Here is a 19,786-nt window from a genome sequence, read left to right on the forward strand (position 1 = left end):
ACTTTGAATCATATTCACAATTCATTCGTATACCTAGTACAAGTAAGATTATTTAAGAATGATTAATGAATCGCAAAAGAAAAGTATGGAATCATACAACTCTAAGAACACACCTTTAAAGTTCTATATTTGATCAAACCACTAACCAATGTAATATTACTAATTTTGTATACCTTTATTTCAGCTGATGATTATTCCAGTATAAGCAGGTTGACATCATATTCGAGTCTCATAGGTCTACGTGCTAGAAGGCCAAGGTATTCACTGTTCTTAATCAAGATATTTGCTTACATTTTGTTTGCTTTCCTTTGTATACGTGCTGTATGCGTTCTCTTATCACGCTAATGTAACGTATTGCATACTATCGTGACTGTGTTGGTAATTTTTTTTTATTAATTAGGATAGTAACCTATTATACGATGACATAATGAGGGTAAAGTATTTGACAGATTGAGAATAAATTATTTGAAAAATAATTATAGACATTTTCGAGTGATTTAAATTTATCTTTGGCATTATACTCAGAAAAAAAAAGTTCAACATAATAACACATTTATCAATGCCACAGGAGAGCACCTCTTACTTGTTTGTTTACCTTTGTAGTCTGCAGCAGGCACATTTTCACATATATTGCCCCTCTACGTCCAGAATGATGTGAAATTGATCCCATATAGCGCTTCTACCGGTGTGTGTGTGAGGGGGTGCGTGAGCGAGCGCATGCGGGTGTGCGTGCTCATGTGTACCTGTGTTCCAGTGTGGCATGTTGGTCGCACATTTCAAAGTGTTAAAAGTTGAACCTTTTATAATGTAGGGGTTACAGTTTTTAATTATGTTTCTTTTTTCAGAGTTCCAAGTGTTCTGAGATACCATGAACGTGATGAAGAAGAAGGTAGATATCTTTTTATATTCCATTTCCAAGAGAGACGAACCTGGCTCAGATCATAATGTAAAGCAAATATACGTTTTCGAGGTTCTGGTACTCATTATATGTAATCAATGCATTATTGGAAACCCATACAAGTACTACAGAATGAAATGGTATTCCCGAGGTACTCCTTTTTGTCATGACTTCTTCATATCTCGACGCTCAGCAGTAGAAACTCTGCTTGCTATACGAGGGTGAACATGTCGAAAACCTTGTAGGAAGCATTCATGTTATGCGTTTCGAAACAATCTTTATTGTATTTTTTTTCTTTTAGCATATGTGATTATCATTTCATTTTCCTAGCTGATAAGATCCTCTAAGGAATGAAATGACAAATGGTTGACTTTGAATCATATACGCAATTCATTCGTATACTTAATACAAGTAAGATTATTTAAGAATGATTAATGAATCGCAAAAGAAAAGTATGGAATCATACAACTCTAAGAACGCACCTTTAAACTTCTAATCCTTGATCAAACAGTAGGCCTACATTGACGACTAATCGTTATCAATAAATGATATTAATTTCAAGCAGGAGGATATTCCAAGCAAGACATAGTTAAATGGATGGAATCTGGGGAAGTAAAACCAGCGGATTCAGAACCGGACCGGTCAGCCGCAACGCCTTTAGATGACCAGAAAGGGGTAACAGAACCTGTTCATCGTATCTCGTCAATGAGCGGTCATCATGGTGAAGTCCCAGTTCAAGGCTTTGACAGTCAGGTGAATATCACTGATGATATCGGCATTATTCGGCTTGAAGAATATGGTATTGAAGTTCACGTTCCATCGGGTGAAGCTTACAGCGCAAAAGATATTACTGTGGATGTTATCGATGAGGTTCCACCTGAGTTGCTCACAGTACTGAAGGAAACTGAGGCTATCATTACCGTTGGTGTGAAGATGTCGCCTTCTGATGCATCATTTGAGAGACCAGTAAAAGTGACAATGCCACATTGTGGTGTGTTCCAAAAACCAGAATCTGCTCAAATCGTCACCTACTATCGCAAGAATGGTAAGGTCTGAACAATTTTTTTTACTTTCAAATATCAAAGAAAAGTCATATATTGTTTCATTTCAAATGACATACTGAATATACTGTATGTCTACCTACAAAATCTGATGGTTCTTATTAATATCCCGTCATGATTTTTGTTGTGTTGTATCTTATTCATGTTTCTTTGTATTATCTTTAAATGGAAATCAAACAAAGAATCAAATTTTATTTAACTGAATTGAGTGGTTTTTATATAGATATGAATTTAATCAATCATCAGGCAAATCATTTTACCGAGACTGAAATATGTGAAACGAAATCTCTATCATTTCAATCTTTATCAAGCTTTAACATGCATTGTCATGATTATTTTAGTTAGTGATGATAGTTGTTATTCACTCAATATCAGGGCCCTGGCCCCGAGAACGATTTTTGTCTCGTCTGCGACTATATATGATATGATATTTGATGTGGAGGGCCACAAAGTTCGATTTTGGGACCAATTCTGTTTTTAATTTATATCAGTGATATAGCAAATTCTTCCCCAATTCTTTCGTTTATTTTATATGCTAATGACACCAACATTTTATTATACCACAGAAATTTAGATGAATTGATTACTAGAATGAATTTGGAATTGAAAACTGTATCGTCGTGGTTTAAATGTAACACGTTATCTCTAAACATAAGTAAAACTCATTTTGTTTATTTTCAAACTTTTCATAGGAATAACTATTTTCCCAAAGACATTTCAATTGTTGATGAGCCCATAGATCAAAAAAAATATGTATACGCGGAAGATATATGATATGAATACTATAAAAAAAAGCTATATTTTTGTATAAAATATCATTACAAACTGCTTCCTCTTGTATTCACCGACTACTTTTCATATAATAACAGTTTACATTCATATCCTACACGAATCTGTCAAAATATTCACATAGAAATTTCTAGAACACTACTAGCACATAAAAGACTTGGACATCATGAGCCTGACATATGTAATACATTGCCAGATTCAAACAGTTCAGATTTTTTTCTTCTTTTAAAAAGGTATTATTATTATTGAATAAATATTCACAGAGTTAAATGAACACATTATTTCAAAAACAGGGGAAAAAATATCAAAATAAAACATACATTGTAAGGACCGAGCGTTTGTCTAAGTTTTTGAAATGTCATCATAACTTATAAAGTATGTAGACCTAGTGCATGAAACTTGGATATAAGAGTAATGAAGCATTATTAAACATTCTGCTTGAGTTTCTGGTCACATGGCTAAGGTCAAAGGCCATTTAGGGTCATTGAACTTTGGCCATGTCTGTGATATCTTTTAAAATTATCATTGTAACTTTGAAACTTCATGGAGCTAGTTCATAAAACTTGGACTCAAACGTATTCCGACCATGGGCCTCACAGACCTCTCTGAAATTCGATGAAGTGTCATTCCAGTGGGCATATCCTATAAAAATGCCAGGGCTTCTATTTTCAGAGTTAGTATATCGATTAATAAATTTGCCTTATTTTTTTTCATTTATTGTCTTTGATTTCATCATCATATTTGGACGAATAGCTTCAGACAGTTTTACGGCAATCCCTTCAAGCAAAAAGGGTCTGCAATGCATCGTTAGACAACGAGACCTAGATATCTACCTGAACCACTTCTCAGAATCCTGGATTGTAGCTCTTTTCACATGGGCATTCATTGGAAAACGAGTTATTTGCACTCCTTATATTCCGGTGTCAACCCCAAAGAATGCAAAGCATGTCTTGCGTTTGCATGTACGAGACGAAAACTTCCGAGAAAGAAAGGTAGGTCTCTCCTAATTTTCCTCTTTTTTTTTTTTACTGTATTCATCACATAATTTTATATAATATGACCTTAGACCTCAGCTCATTCCATCTACATGTGGACATTGATCCGCAAGTGTCCGCAACTGGCGTCGATCCAGGGCGATGAGGACTGCTTCGTTCCAAGTTGTGTTCCGATCAGTATTAAGGTTTAATTGTTTTCCACCATGTTAGATGCGGTCTCCCTCTTTTCCCTTTCTCTCCATCTGGTTTCCATGATACAGCTGTCCAATGCTGCTTTCTGGCATCCTCCGGACGTGACCAAGCCATGTCAGCCTTCGTTTTGTCATAACTTGGCTGAGTAACTTTTGGTTTGTTTGGTTCCTTATATCTTAATTTGTAATGTGTTCCCTCCATGAGATATTTAAGATCCTTCGTAAACATTTGTAATGAAAAGCATCTAGCCTTTGCCTGTCTCGTACCGCAATTTCCCAGGTTTCACTGGCATACAGGAGGATTGATAAGATGGTGGCTTCATACACCCTCACTCTAGTTTGTATTCGGATGTTCTTCACTTTTCAGACAGCATACATGCTCCCAAACATTGAGTGCACCTTGCCAATCCTTTAGTGATTCTCCTCTGAACATTTCCCACTGTTACTAATTGTGCTACCAAGGTATGGGTATTGGAATGAGATTGCCTCCTATATTGCCTCACCATCTATGGTTACTTGAGTTGTGTTCTGGCCAATTTCCATTGCCTTAAATTTCTTCATGTTGAATCTGAGACCAATCTTGTTCATTATCTCCTGTGTTTTATCTGTACTCATTTGTAATTTATTTTGTTTTTTTTTTCTTCAAAAAGTGCAATGTCGTCAGCGAAGTCGAGATCAAACAATTTACTTTGTCCATACGGTATACCTGTTTTGTTTTTTTGTTTTTTCGTTTGTTCTACACGTCTCATTCCATAGTCGCTGACAAGGAGGAACAGAAAGGATGACAGGATGTCTCCTTGTTTGTCTCCTGTGTTAATTTGTTGGTACAGCGTTCCCCCTTTCCATATGGATGCAGCTCTTACTGTCTGAGTAAAAACTTTCATGATCCCAATAATTTTGTCCGGAATTCCATAGGATTTAAGAATTGACCACATTGCTCTTCTGTTCACGCTATCGAAAGCTTGTTTGAAGTCAACAAACATGATTGACAGTGATCGTTGAAATTCCCTTGTCATCTATATCACTCTCTTTGTAGTATGTATTGCACCTGTAAAAGATCGACCCTCACGGAACCCAAACTGTTGTTCTCTGAGTTGTGGGTCCACTACCTAACACTTGCCATGATTTTACCTGTAACAGCTAGAAGCGTCACCCCTCCAATTTGCACAGTTTGTTAGATCACCCTTTTTGCTAGCCTTACTATTAGTCCTGTTTGCCATTCTTTTGGTATTTTTTCGTGTTGTCATATCAGGTTGCACAGGCTGCCATAGCTCTGCAATTGCAGTCTCGTCAAAATATTTAAGCATTTCTGGGTGAATTGCATCTAGTTCAAGTGCCTTATTGTTTTTATATCCCTTCAGGGCACGTTTGATCTCTTCTGTAGATATCCCATCAGTGTTGATATCCATATATTCTGTCTCTGTTGTATTTATATCGAATTCCTCTTCTTGGGAGAGTTGATTGATAATTTCTTTAAAGTGTTCCATCTATCTTTGTTTTACCCCTTCTGGTGTTTTAAGTGGTTCACCATCTTACCCTTTACTGACATTTCTTTCACAATCTTAAAACAGTTCTTATGTCATTTCTGGAAGCTGCATTTTCGGCTTCTTGGGCTTTGTCTTTATACCACTTGGCCTTGTCTCTGCACTTCTTCTTCACTGTTTTATCCAGTTTCTTGTATTTTTCTTCCTCTTCTGCTTTCCTAGAACTTAAGAAGACAATACCTTGTTCTCTGTTATTTCCTTTCATCAATGGACTTCCAGGTATCATCAGAGATCCACTGTTCTTTACGGTTCCCTCTTTGAAGTCCCACTGTTGATTTGGTGGCATCCTTAACTACCTCTTGAAAATGATTCCATACACCGTCTAGATCCTCTTCTAGGTCATCTCTTAATATCGCAAATCTATTCTGTAGTTCGAGTTTGATTTTTTATTGTATTTCTTTGTCTTTAAATTTTTCAACATCAAATTGTTTACTTCTTGTAACTTTCTTCTCCTGCCTTATGAATTTTATTTTCAACAGTCCCTTTAGTAGATAGTGGTCACTGTTTACGTCCGCCCCTCTAAAAGCACTGGTATCCTGGAGTAATGATTTCCAGCGCTGGCTGATACAGATAAAGTCGATTCCATTTGTTGTATACCCATCTGGCAAACGCCAAGTCTTTTTTGTGGATGTCTTTGTGCTTAAGAAATGTGTTTCCAATGCACAAGCTATTTTCTGCACACATTGTGAGAAGTCTTTCTCCATTATCTGCGGTACTGTCTCCTGTTGCATGTGGTCCTATTACCTTCTACCATCCTCTCATTGGCTGTCCAATCTTTGCATTAAAGTTTTCAATTACTAATAAAATGTCATGTTTAGGAACATCTTGTAGAACGTTGTCAAGCATCATTCTGATAGAATTCATCCATGTCTATAATATAATATGATAATATATTATATGATTTCAATTTGTCATACCGAAAATGTCCCACTTTCCTTTCTGCGTAAATGTGTTTCTTAACCCATCACTAAAATAACCTAACTTTCATGTAAATGTCTTAACTATCCAAACTACCTATCAGAGTAATAAATTAATGAAGGCCGAAATATACCTTATTATTGAGTTCATTTGATTCAACTTTGCTCTCAGCTCAGTGATCATGGTAATATACTGAATAAGAGGAGTATATAAATAGGGACAAAGATTATGGAGTTTAGATGTGATATTAATTGATTATTTTCTTTATATTTATAATTTCTATTAGATTGAGGAGGGATACAAGGCGGGTACCACAGGAAAGTATTTCTTAGTGAGATGGCGCTCTGGGGGACTACACATTACATGTACTTGCCCAGAAAGTAGCCTGAATGACAAGGTTAAGGTAATCTAACTAAAGTGTTTTTGGAAGTCGATTTGAATGTACAGGGCTTCGTGACATTTACTTTAATCAAAATCCCAATGGCAAATGAACAACTGAAGATCATTGGTGCATACGCATTTTGTTTAGAACGCTTACAAGGCACTTTTTAAAACTGTTATGATGGAATGTTATTACACCTCCTGAATATGTTAGTAGCGTTTTTGGAAACAAACATAAATTAGAATTGCTGGGGATAGTATTTCGATAGACCATACAGAAGTCCAGTATGAATATGCCAGTGTAATTAAATTAATTAATTTATTTTTAATAATTCTTTGAGGAGGTTGTTAGAAAATATGATTTTGCACATTTGCATTTAAATGACATTTTTCTTAATTGCTCTACGCACTACATTGTCCTACTCTTGCATTCGTACTTATGTTGGCATTTTTATTAGGCTGGCAATTTTGACTTTCTTGATACTTTTGGCTAGCCGAGTTTGTTTTCAATGGCATGATAGGTAACACCAGCAAATTCCAGATGTTTTCTACGTAGAATAAATCTGCTATTATTAGTAATTCCTTTCTTTTCTTTCTTTCCAGACCATAGATGGAAGCAAGATTACCCATTTGCCTGAGAACGAAGTGTCATTCATTGTTGATACTCGCAACTCAGAAGATGATTACATGATTTTAGAGTTCATCATAAAACAGAGCACAATAGAAAATATCTTAGTGAAAATTTGCCTCCAAGGTAAAAAAAAAAAAAAGTTTTTCATCCAATTGATTTACCAATATTCGTATATCGTTCACTGTTTGATAGCGGATGCCGACGAGAAATGATTTTATTTTAAACCTTATGTATGTAACAGCACATTATTTATAATTTCCAAAGGAACTAGAAAGTGATTAATAAATATTTCTTTTGAAAGCAATAGACCTGAAAAATTAAATTACTCAATATTATGCTTAAAGGCAATATCTAACTCCAATGAAAGAACAATTAATGAGTGGCTGTCTGTTCGTTATAAGGTGTGTGCCCATTATGATTGTTTATATACATAAATTCAAGGCGGTTTGATAACTGATTCTTTGTGTATCTTAGTTTTATTCATAATTTTTTATCAGAATTATGATCTTTGTTATCATATTCCTATCAATATTTTGTGATTACAATCACTTTCATTATGATTGTCATTATCATTCAATTAATATTTGAATTATCATTTTGTCATTACTGCCATCAATCATATTTGTTTCTTGTTATTATAGGTTATCATTAATTTTGTTACTTTTATTTCTTACTTATTCTTGTAATGTCATCATTTTAATCGTCTTTTGTTAATCCCTCATGAAGTCAATTCATAGATAACTGATAATACATCACAATCATTACGACATGATATTGATTGAAATAATCAGTGGCACATTCATCAAACGGATGTGTCAACTAAGCATTTTCATATAAGAACATGAACGTTTGGATAATATCACTTCTACTAGACCCAGTGGTAGGCGAGACAACTCAAGAGCAAGCTATCTCTACATCTCAGAGACCGGTCACAGCCACATCACCCGGTATTCAGCCTACTCCTAGAGGAGCGACCAGTGACGTTCCTACTTTGCACCACCGGTAAAAAAATATTTTGGGTAAAGTTTTAACCAGCAGGGCAATTATGTGTCCAACCAATTTGGGGCAGTATTTTACCCAATGCGGGATCGGAGCATATTGTCCAGTAAGGTTATAAAATAAGCAGCAAATACTTTAGAATGGGCAAAACTTTCAGCACACTGGATAAGTGAAAATGCACATTGTTAGTTGGACACATAATTACTCTTATAGAGCATTTTTACCCAATATTTTTAAAGTGTACTTTAAGTTTCTTGCCAACCTAAAATATTCATTCTAATAATTGTATCAAATATAATAAGAGGTATCCATCTCCCCCTCCCCATTAGGAAGTATTCGCAGTTTTAGCTGGGATTCTAGAACATCGTAAATGCATTGAAAAAAACCCGTCAAATCACAATGAACAGCAGAAAAGTCTTTGTCGAAAATTGGTGAACCGGGACAGTAGATCGTCTCGAGATTCGGAGCTGACGAAACTTTGCAAATAATGTCGTTTGTCAAGAGTCACCGACGACACTGCTGTTTTGATTTACCGATTTTCTACAAAGAATGGTTTGTCATGAAGGCTTTTGACAATAGATTATCTACGTTCCTGTAAGCGTCTGTGTAGCTGCTGCGAAAATTTCCAACTATACTACGCGCTGGTGAAGTACGTCAAAGACACACTCGAAATCAGCTTGGTCGCTCTACGCTCAAGTTCTTAAATATTTTATGTCGATTTAACGTTTTAACTTATAATACAATATCAGATATTTACTTTGACCAGTTTCTTTCAGGAAGGGTTGGCGGGACATGTACTAAGTGATGCCATATTGCTCGATCTTTCGAGGCGAATTGATTGCACGGTTTATCCAGTCAGTGATTTTGCTGTAGATCTGGGCTTTGATGGCGCCACTGCAACTTCTGCAGAGCAAATGTCAATACAGACTATGGATTCGCAGAGGAGATACAAAATTATTCTTGACAAGTTTGTCTTGAATAATGGAAGGGGTGCTCAGAAAATCATAGATGTATTCAAAGATAAGAAAAAGCAGCTCCTTGTAGACCTTATAAAAGAAGGTAAGCCTGTAAGATTTGCAACTGGAGTAAAGAAAAATCATGTACGTTTATCCCAAAATAAAAAAGCTTGAGTTTAAGAAGAAATGAAAATCGTTGGTTCCCTAACACAGTAAATAATACAATAATAATAATATTGATGACACTAATATTATTGTAATAACAACAGACATTTTTTTATAGCACCATCCATATAAATTATATGTTAACCGGGCTTTAGCTCGAGCTGCCTTCGAGTGCTCAATGCATTCAAGGAATTTATCCTGCCGGGTACCCATTTAACTCACCTGGGTTGAGTGCAGCGAAATGTTGGCAAAAATTTACTCAAGGAATACACGCCTTTGCTGGGATTCGAACCCATGACCCTGACGCTTTGTTATTAGGAAAATTTCGAGATTTAGTCCTATAATATTTACTGAACGAGACACTCTATTCATGTTTTGTAAATCATGAAAAGAATGAGTACTAATAATGCTAGCGCAAAGCGCAAGCAGAAAATTTTTATATACGTTTTGAACTGGCACCTGTTGAAAAGGTAACTGTTAAGGACTGCTTGCACTTAGCCATGAAGGCGTTACATATTTCAACAATTAAAAAATGCGAGTGCGAAGCGCGAGCTGAAAAATTTTGAACTTTCTAAAGAAAGAATGGAAAATTTTAATAATCAGTTTTTGTAATCGTGAACAGGATAGCTATATAATTTAATAATTGATGCGAGCGCGAAGTGCGAGCAGAACAAAATCGAGATTTAGACCTAAAAATGGGCCACTCTGTTCATGAAAAGGATGAGTAATATGAGGTCTTCCTACATTGATAATGCGAGCACAAAGCGCGAGCAGAAAAAATTTGATATTGTGATCTGAATCTGGATAATGATTTAAATAGAGAACAAGTCGAGTATCTGAATAAACATGCGCACGCGTGTTTCATATTTAGATCTAGAATCTAGGCATTCTAAATACATCTTTAATCATGAAATCATGAAACTTTGATATTCCGTTCTGAAAAGAGTCAATATCAGCTTTATATTTCAAGCACTTTGTAGAAAAATTGTAAGGTGGATATGGATCGCGCTTAAAAAAGAGCTGATATTTTCATTATTATTACTCTGAGTTTTGACATTGGACCGGGACATCCTTACGACATGTCATCATATGAAAATGATGACTATCTTCCTATTCCTCTTGCTAAGCGAGATGAAACAAAAGGGACAATTTGATTATTAAATTAATATATTTATTAATGCCTAATAAGGGCGCGAAATCTGATGATATTATGGCATAAAAACTGGACATTTCACTTTGTAATTATGAATAGGATGCATCAGTTAATATATTTTTAACCATTAATGCGAGCGCAAATCGCGAGCTAAAATTTTTGATAAACTGTCATGAAAAGGGGATTTTAAGTAGTTCGTTGTATAATCAATATTGAAAAATATATAACTCGCCAATCAAAATGCGAGCGTGCAGCGCGCTAGCTGATACGTCTTAACAATCAGACCTGAAAAGGGATATTTTGAAAACTTTATGAAATACACGAAAATAATAGGTACCTGATAAATCAAAATTTGCGAGCGCACAGCGCAAGCAGCAAATGTTAATATTCAGACCATAAAACTGACATTTTTACAGAGCACTTTTAAAAATCTATTTGTAAATCACACAAAATAATGAAAGTTCGATTTCCGAGGTGAAATATGTTTTGTATATTGACTTCCAAACTTGACATTCGAGCTCCATACTGAACAAGATATGTAAGTCATCTAACAGGCAATGCGAGCGCGAAGCGCGAGCGAAAATTTTATATAGTGGCACGAAAGATTCTTTTTATTTTCCAAGTCTTCCTCTCATCTTATTTTATGCACTCGTCGTCCTTCTCTTCTTTTTCTTCTCTTTCTTTCCCCTCCTTTTTTCCTTCTTTCTTTCCCTTTTTTTCCTTTTTGTGCTCCGCCAAGAGGGGGGGGGGGTGGGCCCCTCGCCCCCCTGGTCCGCCTACGGGGACAAGGGGCGGGCAAATTTGACAAGCAAAAAAAAGGTTATCATCCGAAAAGTAAGGTCATCTCGTCCCAAAATACATGTTTTATTTCGATTTAGAATGATGTATTTATTACCATCATAAAAAGCCAAAAATAGTAGGGGGACATTTGATATTGTGTCCCCCCTACTATTTTGAGTAGGGGGGACACGTCCCCCCTGGGATTTCCGCCCATGTCCAAAAGGCTCTCTGAGCCCTTGTTTTACACGTGAAGTTATTGAAGATTGGACGGCTACAGACAAAGATTATATCCTGAAATTTTCAGCTAACATTCCATGTTTGACAAGGGGTATCTTTTTAACAATACAAAAATATGGAGATATTTGATTTTGATTGGGCATCGGATCCGATGAAAACAAACTTTGAATTCGGTTTGTAAAGTTAGCCATTACAATAACTCACATTTTCATTTTGTATCCTTAACATATAATCATTTTAGGACATACACATTCATCTAGGAAGGCCTAATGAATAGGAATCGTGACTTCAAATTAAGTGGGATTTACCTTTGCTAACAAAAGGCTTTATTCATGGCAATGGTGCTGACGAGAACCATGATGATAATGATGATGATAATGGTGATGGTGTTGCATTGAATAAGTACCCATTCGAAAATCTAATTGATTATCTCTAGCACCCTGAAGCAACGATCATACATAAATAGTATTTGGGGAGTTAATAATTCACCTCCTGATGTAGTTATAGACTACAATTTTTATTATTAGGCCTATGCTCTTTTCAAGCCATCCTCAGAGAATTTACATTAAGTCTAAAAAAATATTAACTTGAAACATCATTTTGTTCTTTATTTGTAGCCATTGCAAAACAAGATGTACATAAAGAATCTGGAACTATCTAGGAATATGCACTTGTCGAAGATCGGAATGTACAAGAGCAGGTAAATAATATATTTCTTGGGCTCAAATTGAGATTTAAATGTCTGCATTATTTCTTTTGTAAACCACCGCCTTCCGGAGACGGTTCATGAAGTATCATGTTTTCGGATCGGTCCGTCAGTCCCGTTTCAGAACACATTAATTGTCCTATTTAAGTGCTAGTATAGCCCCCTTCAGTCATGATGAGGACCGACAATACAGAACGAATGAGAAACGACTTTTTTTTCTTCAAAGTAACCTCCACTGATAAAACCACATGTTTAAGGATGAATAAAATTTTGTTCCATAGGACAATAAGGAGAAAATTTCAAATTTCATATTATAACATACAAAAGAAATAGTGAGTGCATGGGTAATGTCATCAGCCTTCTCATTTGCATACCGACCAGGATGTGCATACGGAGTGCAAAATAAAGCGAAACTTATATCATGATTTCTTTAATTTGATTTTGATGAAATTTTCATTGTTATGCTTGTTGGATTTTTCATTTGATAATCCCTCACATGACTGGAAAAAATGCGTAGGCCATGCTTCCCCTGAACGTACAAATTCACTTCTATTCGTAGCACGACTCAAGTAGATTAGTTTGAGAAGAAGTGTCGGTCTTTCTTAAGTTGGAGGATCTGATTGAAAAAATATTTGCTCAAATTTTTTAGACGTTTTTTTTTCTTGTATATTTCAGCCCTTCTAGTGTTAGTAACGTAGAAGATATGTATATCGTGAAACTAGCAAAGCTAATTCAACCCCTGATTTTGAGGGGAGATCTACACGTCGCTCTAAATATTGATTACATCATGGCAGAGAAGATCAGGATGGAACATACCAATCTAGTACAGCAGTATGTAAATCTTCTGAAGAAATGGAAACTTACATTACCGAGGACCCTCATATCAATGAATTAAATAAGATCCTCATAGATATAGATGCAGGAGGACTCGTAGATAAGTACACCTAAAGACAGAGACGTATGAACAGAAGAGAGGGGGAGATGGGGGCGGGTGAGGCTGTGTGCGTGGGTGTGTGTGTGTGTCGGGGTGCATATACTATTGAATGCGGAATGTGATGACAATAATTCATGCAATAATGTGCCTATGCAGGTCCCTCTGCGAAGAAATTTCTTCTTGATGGAAATACATTACATAAGCTCAAATTTCATGTGCTACCTTGAATAAATTATATTAATCTATAAAAACTTGGTAATTGTACAAATGCTGGTTGTCACCAATTACTCGGCGAGCAGAGTAACAAGCAATTTTAGCAACGAATATTTTGTTCTTGTCCTAAAATTGAAATGAATAATTTCATTGAAGCACATTTTTACTAGAGTTCTTCTCATGTATATTTTTTGCGAAGTTAGCTGTTTCTTCCTTTCAATTTGATAATAATACTAGAATTTGATTGCGTTTAAAAGAGTAAGGCTGTTTAAAGTGAAGTTTGTTTGTATCAAGTATCGACATGAAATCTTATGAGTAAATGAAGTACAATACTTTGAAACATATCATTTGTTTTCATGAAGAATATAAATATCCGAAAAGCCTAATAGAACTTTAAAACATCTACAAGGCCTTACACCTACTTGAAAACACCTACAAGGCCTTACACCTACAGTCGGTGTAAATTTAATGTATTATAATCTCGAGCAATTGCTCTCTTATGTTTGTATGATATCTTATGATTATCAACTGTGTTCGAAATAAGAGAATTCGAACAAGGAAATAACATTTTTTTTTATTATAACGTCCGAAGTAGCATATATTGTACAGTATTACTTCGGACTCCAGTTGGCAGGAGGCTATTTTTGGTTTTGCCTTTATTTGTGATGAGTTGAGTATACCATGATACCAAAGGCTTAGATCCGGACACTGTCGGACGATAGCACATTTTCATGTACTAGCATGTTTGCGTGTGATTTTCAGGCCTTCTGATAACATTCCAAGCTGCATATTAAATGCTCAAATATTTTTTTTTCATTGGATTCAAGTTTTTAAATCAGGGCCTAAATCAACTCAGTACTTAAGCAAATTACTCGACTATCCTCCCCCAAGCATTCCAAGTAGCTTCTTCATTAGTTTTGTATATTCAATTAATTCAATGCTGCATTGGTCTTTCAATATTCTTTAATTTTCATTCGCATTTGTATGTTTATGTCTGTTTTTTTTTTATTGTAAATACATATAATGCGCTTTGTACCTTCCGAAGAAAAGGCGCTATAAAAATGTCCTTCATTACTATTGTTACTATATCGTTCCATTGTTTATTCATATTTATGTTTTATTATTTTTATGTTTTACTAATTCTTTGTGACTCTATGATACAAGGCACGATACCTTATAATTGCGTATCAGTCCAATTGCCTTGTATCTGTATCGTCGAGTCAGCAAAATACCAGGATTGGAACATCATGCTAACCAGAAGAGCACGCTACGTGTGGAGTGGCTCGAAGTATTAATTGAAATTTAGTTTATTTTTGAAAGAGTCCAAGGAAAATGACGTTGTACCAGGTAGGCCTATATACGCCACCAAAGTAAAATCTGCTCTGGTAATTTCAAATCTCCCCCCTCCCCCCCCCCCCCCATCGAGGGCTTCGTGGATCCGCCCCTGCCTTATCATCGTCTCTTATCCCTATTATCCCAAAGGCTCACAGGCCTAATTCATTTCACATAGACTCGTGTGTTAAAGTGGCACTTAACAAGAATTCATAAAAAAAATAAGGAAAAAATTCGAGGGCTGAATGTTTACTACCAGTGGATAGGATAAATGTCTGACATTCCATATCTGACCAGAAAAGGGTACCTCGACCGGCTCATTTTAAAAATAAATCAGCATTTACGAAGACTACACCTGACGGAACCAAATTCATCACTTGAGAGAGTAAAATGACCCTAATTCTTCCGCCAGTAAAAATATAGTTCCATAGTGGTGAAATATATTTCGAATTTTGAAAAAGTAAGTTCGTAGGTACCCTCCCTAGAATCAGTGTTAGATAATAATAATAATAATAATAGTTGGATTTATAAAGCGCTTTTTGCCAGAGGATACAAAGCGCTGCTATTATTACCCCGGCTTTAGCTCGAGCTACCATCACCGGCGCTCAGTGCATGCAAGGAATTACTCCTGCCGGGTACCCATTCACCTCACCTGGGTCGAGTGCAGCACAGTGTGGATAAATTTCTTGCTGAAGGAAAATACGCCATGGTTACGATTCGAACACACGATTGTCAGTCATATTCATTCATTTTTGTCAATCAGCAATATCAAATTTAAAAATTGAGCAATGGGTTGGCTCGAATGAATATCTTTTGCCTGCCAGTTGTGATTAGGCCCGTGCGACCCCAACTTCATCTTTCTCATTTACGTTCATTCTTCTCTTCTAATGTGTTTTCACTGATTTTGGGGATATAGAATAGAATAATAATGATTTATTAGCAATACATGATTGGCAGCCAGTGGCTGAAATATACATGTGTACAAAATATAAGAACATACATGTACTGTACAAAGATATTATACAAAGAGTAGATAATTTTTTTTTAAGCACTCAATACATAACTTACACAGAAAGATAACACAAAGATATTCGTTATAACCGATCAAGGAGGGAGTTCTGAGTGTAAATGAAATTATAAATCGCATTAAATCAAAATTTGCATAAATAGATAGAAAGAATACTTAGTGAAATCAAGTGCTAAAAAAGAGAAAATCATATTCAGGAGGTCAGTGATTCAGTTTTATTATAACCATTTTCCTTCTCGTGTTCCTATTCAGTGCAACCTTATACATGTTTTAGTTACTCGATCGTTCTTTTCACTTTCAACAATAAGATGTATTTAAACCAACGCGAGACAAAATGTTACACAAGCTTTTAGTTTACTCATAAGCCTTGTATCAGTTTCTTTGTTCATATTCTTTTGCAAAAAAATTAAGTACATTATTTGATAATAATATGCTATAGTCTTGATGAAGATATGTAATTTATGCTTGTATAATATTGTAAATATTTTCAAGAGAAATCAAATTTGTTATCTAAAATCTGACATCAGTTTTTTTTGCTACAATTATCGCATCTTTTTGCGTTAGCGTCATATATAATCATTAGACAAGTTAGAAGACAGTTAAACTCAATCTGTAATCCAGTGGTTAACTGTATTTTGAATATAACATTGCATAGCACCCTCATGCAGTACGTGGTGCTAAAAAGTTAGTGAACTCCACTAGAAAATGAACATAATAAAAGTATTCAAGTTTTGCCGTGTTTTAGCTATTTAATTGTGAAGTCAGGTGACAAAATGTTCCACTCAATAAAGTTTGTTTCTCTGGGCTCGCCGAACTATAGTGTTGTTGTATTCAACAGCATTAATGAGTGTATTTTGTGGCGGGGTTCACTAAACTTCCTAGCACCATTGTGCCTGATTCTTATAAGCGCTCCGTTGAATTGAGTTCAAGAAAGGACTGTTGCTTTTTATCCATTCATAATGTATGCATATTATATTGCTGATTTTCAGTGCATATTATATTGCTGATTTTCAGACTTCATATAATTATAAACTTTGAAATCATTAAGAAAAATACACCTCAATTGTTATGAGTATGTAATTCATAGTTGTTGAATTGTACTTTAAGTTCGAACCTGTACATATTTTTAAATGTTGAATTTGCATTGAATTACCATTCTGTTTATATAATATCGTATTAGGTTGTGATTCACACACGCTTTAATAATGTTTGAAAGAGTTGTATATATCTTCTCTGTCTTTCATAAGTAATGAATTGGGCTTTTCTGTTCAGGAAAGTCATTAGGAAGTCATTTTACGTCCCTACTCCCTATTGAGTATGAATTCTAAAGAACATTTTTGTACTTGCATGTATCTGCTCCTGTAAATTATGTTCACTAATCTGATGTATAGTAATGTTCTTATGTATCATGCGATCGTTGAAAGTCACAGGGTTATCTGATTGTAATTTTGTATCTGTAATTCAATTGTACATATATTTAGGTAGAAATAAAGTTTTCATTTGAGAGCAAAATCCCTTCAATAATGGCTGTTTGTCAGATGTTATTAGGCCATTTTATTGAATATCAATGAACAACTTATGTATGCCAACAATTTTTGTATCACACTAGAACAATGGGCCACATAAGTCTTCTCTCTTAAGCACAAGTCTGCACATAATGACAAATCACTGTAAAGACTGGTGAATATCATGTTTTTTTCTTGTGATAAAATAGTCAAAGGTAATATCATATTTCTATGTTATATAATTTGAATGATCATATCCAACACTTCATGAAATATAGACATAGGCTAGGATATTGTTTAAATATTTGTTTCTATTTTAAAATGATCTGCATATAGAACTTATAACTGTTATTGTTGTATTGCCGTTTAGGTCTTGTTGATGTCCTAGCACATTTTAGAAGCGAAAGAAACGCAGATTATTTTTGTCATTATTTAGCGTGGCCTGTGAGGCCACAAAATTGGATGGTTTTGCAAATACTTTTCTTTTGAGAAGAAAACACGTGGACAAATGATATGCCATTGCTCGCCGTTTAATTCCGTACGAGGCATCAAAACACAGAGGCAATATGCCTAAATAACATAAGAGGTGATAAACCTCAAAACAGTCTGAACAATGTCGTAAGACATAACGAAAAACTACATCTGTGGCATCCTATTAATCTTACTGAAAGATATGGTCACGTGATCGCCAGGAAGGGTAGTAACTCCTCCCTGGGACTGTTGATCACGTGACCCACCCGCAGGATAGTAGTTCCCACGGGTGTTTCCCTAAATCTTGGTAAACAACATCTTTGGAGCATATACTTTGATATCAATATTGGTGATCTGTCAGGTTTCAAACAAATTGTTTCTGAACAAAAAACCTTCTACACTTCTAAAGCAATGTATCATGACATGCTCATCCTTACCATTTACATATAAAAGTCATAATTAGCCACATAATGCTCTATGCTGCCTGTCCTTAAGTCCTACCCAACCTCCCAGCCATATTGTAGGCCTAGTCACTTTAATATGACTATCTGGACAGTGGACCTCTTTAAACCTGAGAATATAATATGTATGACATATAAAAGTATACATCTATCCTATGGCCATCTATTCAACAATGTTGTATATCTGCCTTCTTGATAAACTCGTAAGTGCCCTGCCCAACCTTCCAACCTTATGCAGGCCAAAAAAGTTACCTCCAGATGTCCTTGTTCCTAATCTAAAACATAAAATCATAAAATTCAATATCTCTCCCAACCTCCCAACCATGATGAATGACTGTCTAAATTCTGCCCAACCTCCCAGCCTTAATGCAGAAATCAATGTCTTTCCAACCTACCAACCATGCTGATCTACTGTCGTAACTCTGCCCAACCTCCCAACCATGATGACTGACTGTCTAAATTCTGCCCAACCTCCCAGCCTTAATGCAGAAATCAATGTCTTTCCAACCTACCAACCATGCTGATCTACTGTCGTAACTCTGCCCAACCTCCCAACCATGAGATGTTTAATAAGAATATCATAAATCGTGATACACAAAATTTCCTACACACGGTAATTCTCAACAGTAATTCAGCTCTACGCATGGACTAAGATATCAGCTTGTATGGTAACATATGTGCTAAAGTCACCGCTACACTGCATTGCCTCAGAAATATGCAACCCCCTTAACGATCCCGTGACTAAATTCTGTATTGACGCCGGGTCCTCCCATCCCGATAATATATTACCAATGTACCTGGGTGGGAGTGGAGGGGAAAAATTTGTTGCCTCGAAGGAATTTCAGACTGCAATGGCTTTATTACGTGCACACGTTACTAGTATATTCCACAACGCACATGTTTCCCGCTGTGATTAGATCACATGTTATCCGGTTAGTGATCACATGCACAATCTGTATCGATTTGGACTTTTACACATTATATTCCTCTATGAACCTAACACTTGTTTCTCTCAAAAATTTACTGATCACTGAAAATGATCATTACCTTTTGAGAAGAAAACACGTGGACAAATGATATGCCATTGCTCGCCGTTTAATTCCGTACGAGGCATCAAAACACAGAGGCAATATGCCTAAATAACATAAGAGGTGATAAACCTCAAAACAGTCTGAACAATGTCGTAAGACATAACGAAAAACTACATCTGTGGCATCCTATTAATCTTACTGAAAGATATGGTCACGTGATCGCCAGGAAGGGTAGTAACTCCTCCCTGGGACTGTTGATCACGTGACCCACCCGCAGGATAGTAGTTCCCACGGGTGTTTCCCTAAATCTTGGTAAACAACATCTTTGGAGCATATACTTTGATATCAATATTGGTGATCTGTCAGGTTTCAAACAAATTGTTTCTGAACAAAAACCTTCCACCCAAT

General features: G+C 35.7%; 1 protein-coding gene across 1 annotated transcript; it reads left to right on the forward strand.

Moving 5' to 3' along the window:
* Window positions 1-188: 188 nt before the first annotated feature.
* Window positions 189-15,097, forward strand: LOC129279520 (uncharacterized). The gene is made up of 10 exons (XM_064111397.1): window positions 189-257; window positions 846-889; window positions 1,461-1,943; window positions 3,502-3,740; window positions 6,683-6,799; window positions 7,381-7,531; window positions 8,281-8,410; window positions 9,174-9,466; window positions 12,316-12,398; window positions 13,080-15,097. Exons 3-9 carry the CDS (start codon window positions 1,496-1,498, stop codon window positions 12,357-12,359), a joined length of 1,422 nt encoding a protein of 473 aa, XP_063967467.1. The 5' UTR covers window positions 189-257; window positions 846-889; window positions 1,461-1,495; the 3' UTR covers window positions 12,360-12,398; window positions 13,080-15,097.
* Window positions 15,098-19,786: the final 4,689 nt, after the last annotated feature.

This window comes from Lytechinus pictus, chromosome 16 (genome assembly GCF_037042905.1).
Source record: "Lytechinus pictus isolate F3 Inbred chromosome 16, Lp3.0, whole genome shotgun sequence".
Classification (NCBI taxonomy): Eukaryota; Metazoa; Echinodermata; class Echinoidea; order Temnopleuroida; family Toxopneustidae; genus Lytechinus; species Lytechinus pictus.